At 36.5% G+C, this 3,315-nt stretch overlaps 1 protein-coding gene across 1 annotated transcript; it reads right to left on the bottom strand.

The window, feature by feature from the left end:
* Positions 1-224: 224 nt before the first annotated feature.
* Positions 225-1,903, bottom strand: LOC112503512 (pentatricopeptide repeat-containing protein At1g06710, mitochondrial-like). Its single transcript, XM_025107539.1, has 2 exons — positions 1,752-1,903; positions 225-1,272 (listed from the first exon to the last, which is right to left on the bottom strand). The coding sequence occupies exon 2, from the start codon at positions 1,256-1,258 to the stop codon at positions 386-388; it is 873 nt and encodes a 290-aa protein (XP_024963307.1). The 5' UTR covers positions 1,259-1,272; positions 1,752-1,903; the 3' UTR covers positions 225-385.
* Between the last annotated feature and the right edge of the window lie 1,412 nt (positions 1,904-3,315).

The raw sequence follows: 3,315 nt of genomic DNA, 5'->3' as shown, positions 1-3,315 counted from the left end.
ATAAAAGGGATATGTGTGTGTGTGCGCGCACGAGCACGAGTGCATACGGTAATATCAATATGTCTAAGAAAGCAAATAAAAGAAGCTTGGAACCTGATTACAAATAACCAGAACACTACACCAACAAAGTATCTACTCACCCTGTTGCCATCAATTGGTCTAGAAAGTAAATAAAGAAAAATGAAGATAAAAGGATTTTATGTGATCATACTGCACCATTGGTCCAAGCAATCGTTTCTTGCTGCTTTAAAACTGTAAACAAACATCCTCAATTAACTTCTTGCAGTATATCATAATTACTGCCTCTTTGTTCATGACTACATACCAAACAGAAGGAAAAATAGAAACAAAAACCACATAAGAAGACAGCAGGAGGTTAACATTCTTATTCAACTCTAAATTTCGAGAATTTCTTTTGTAAATCTTGAGCTAATTGTCTATCACCAGTATGCCTGAGCACATTTCTGGTTTTTGCATAATGTAAATAGTCAGGCTTTAGACCTTTCTCCATCATTTCATTAAAAATCCTGCGAGCAACATCAATATTTCCTTCTCTCTGGTGGAGATTTGCAAGAAGGCTATACATCTTATTAGTGGCAGGCATCTTCTTCACTTCAAGATCCTGCACATATTTGTACGCCTCCTCCTTTCGTCCAACATTGTAATAACCTTTCACCAAAGCAGCATAAGTTTCAAGTCTCGGAGGACAACCCGTATCCATTAACATCTTTAAAATCCGATCCGCAAGTTCCAGATTCCCACGTCTACATGAACTTGAAATAAATATTTCAAACGTTATTAAATCCGGATCAACACTCATTTCTTTCATTTCATGAAGCATGTCTAGAGCTTCAGACAGCTTCCCACTTTTGCATAAACTACCTAAAATGTAGTTGTATATTTTCGTGTCCGGTTCACAACCAGCCACTCGCATTTCACCCATTAGAGCATAAGCTTCCTCAGAGCAGCCTTTCCTACATTTTTCACGAACTAAAATGGCGTAGTATGACAACTTCTTCTCAACAACTTCCATCACAAACTTCGCCATTTCAAAAGAGTCAATGGCACAAAGCATATGAATCATCGCAAAGATGCCCGAATGACGAGTTGAACCCCCAACTTTATTCAAAATCCCAATTACTGATGCAATAGATTCCATGGCTTGAGCCTTACTTGAATCAAGAACAGGCAAAAATCCGAATGCTTTGTCCGTAAGGCAGATTCTTTCCTTGTTAAACTTCTCCAACAGCGAAGTCATTGTGTTATAATCACCTAACCAACCACAGTTATCAATCATCAAACTACAAACATCAGCCTTTCGATAAGAATCCCAATTGTTATCCCCAACCCACTCGAAAAATTGCAGGCCATGTACTCTTTCGAAACTCAAAACCTGAAAAATCTCGAAAATAGACGTCGTAGAGAGTCTTACACCCATCAAATCTAACTTAGATCTGCAATCACCCTTACTGCTTCTGACCAATTCAATCACTTGAGAAACCATTTTTGGCGAAACGTAGGGTGGCTTAAGCCTAACGTTGGTCGTTTTTCTTGTAACGGGAGAATGATTTATGTTCCGAAATCCAACATTTTGATCAGAACTCAAAACTCCCTTATCCCTCGCCGTAACAGAAAAACGTCGATGAATACAAAATGGATAATTGGAGGTAAATGTATGAGTAAAGGGTGTTATTGATGAGATTAGTGAATTAGGGTTTTGGGTTTTAAGAGAAATAGGGTTTAAGAGGAACCTGATGATGAGCAGCTTCTTCATCATGTCGTAGTAACCGAGATCATTGGATGCTTGCTGCCACAAACGCCATCTCTCTTGACGCGAAGGAAGGGTTCTCCGCTCCTTCCGAGTTCCAAGAATCACTGGTTTTATTACATTTTCTTATCAGTTACCTACAGCATATATTTGGTTTTACAATTGAAAATAACCATGTTTACCTACAGCATCTTCAATGGAAACATCGTATTACCTATTACAAAATATTTATATAATACAAGAATATATACGTCGATTTGAAAAAAATTTTCTATATCGACATAATATTATTTTATATAGTTTTAAAAAACAATAATATTTTTATTTTTAAATAAAATATAAATTTATAATATACATAATAAGATTGAGGGTACGAAAAAAAGTTATAATCCTCAATAGTTGCTTTTGGGTCTATTCGGTCTCCAAGGGACTTTAGAAGAAGAGCAATGAGCGTAGTGTTGAACTCTTTCAGTAAGCACCCTTTTCGAAGCCAAAAGTTCACTTTAGGTAACTAAGTAGTCCCGTATGAAATACTCTAACCTTGCCTAACCGAAAGAGCATTTCGATTTCTTCACAAACAACATTTCCCTTAACCGTAGTAGGCAAGCAGGTAAACTATATTGGTTGAAGAATGTCCCAAGGATTCGGTTGTTCGCTGATTCGAGTGGTACGTGAGTTGGGTTGGTTGCGACCTCAACTCCAGATCAATGCAAAAGAAAGCATCTAAAGAGGAAGGCTCCTTTTAGAGCTAGAAAGCTGCAAAGCATAAGGAAGGTAGGAAAGGTTTAGCCGGCTTAGTTAGCGGAATATGAGGCTCAAAGGCCTAGAGAGCTAAAGTCCCACCTATCCCTTTTCTTTCCCTAGHGAGTGAAGTGCCCCATAAGCTATAAGGGCGAGCTATATGTATCAATTACGTGGACGTCCTTCTGGGCACGCCAATTTATTGCTACTACGGGGCTTGTCGGAAATCACCAGTAGCTTGGTCCGACCAAGAAAGGCATGGGACTCTTTGGACATTTATTTGGTGTGAAAAAAGAGAGTTGTTAGTAATAAATTGTAGTTTGAGTATCAAAATTCAAAAGAAAAATGAAATTAATAAAACAAAGGTATCTAATCATATATTAAAAAGAAAAAATTAGTAAAACCAAAAAAGAAATACACTTACTACAACCATATAAACATCACATTTATAACAATCATTTTGTATGAGTGAGAAATAAAATTTCATTAATCTTGTGGACTTTGATGAACTCTTAATAGAGGAAGTTAGGTACATGATGGAGAACTAGGGTATAAAGATCTTCACCTTATGTATTTAACATTTTAGGATACCCAAAATGGACAAATATCATGGTCTTCGGGCTTTAAGGGAATGATCACGATGTCTTCAACTTATGAACCTAATTTTAAACCTATTTAGATATATATATATATATATATATATATATATACTAGAAGAGTACTCGCGCAATGCAGCGAGATACATCGTGTTTTTAATATTTCATTTTATTCTTTATCTCAGTCGATGTTATAATATGACTTTATGT

The sequence above is a fragment of the Cynara cardunculus genome, unplaced genomic scaffold, assembly GCF_001531365.2.
Source record: "Cynara cardunculus var. scolymus isolate 2C unplaced genomic scaffold, CcrdV1 Un_Scaffold_3164, whole genome shotgun sequence".
NCBI lineage: Eukaryota > Viridiplantae > Streptophyta > Magnoliopsida > Asterales > Asteraceae > Cynara > Cynara cardunculus.
Note: the sequence above shows the minus strand (reverse complement) of the source record. Positions and strands in the feature narration are given on the sequence as shown.

Bases quoted from the DNA above. Each gene is read 5' to 3' on its own strand.
- LOC112503512 (XM_025107539.1), bottom strand. From the start codon at position 1,258: ATGACTTCGCTGTTGGAGAAGTTTAACAAGGAAAGAATCTGCCTTACG.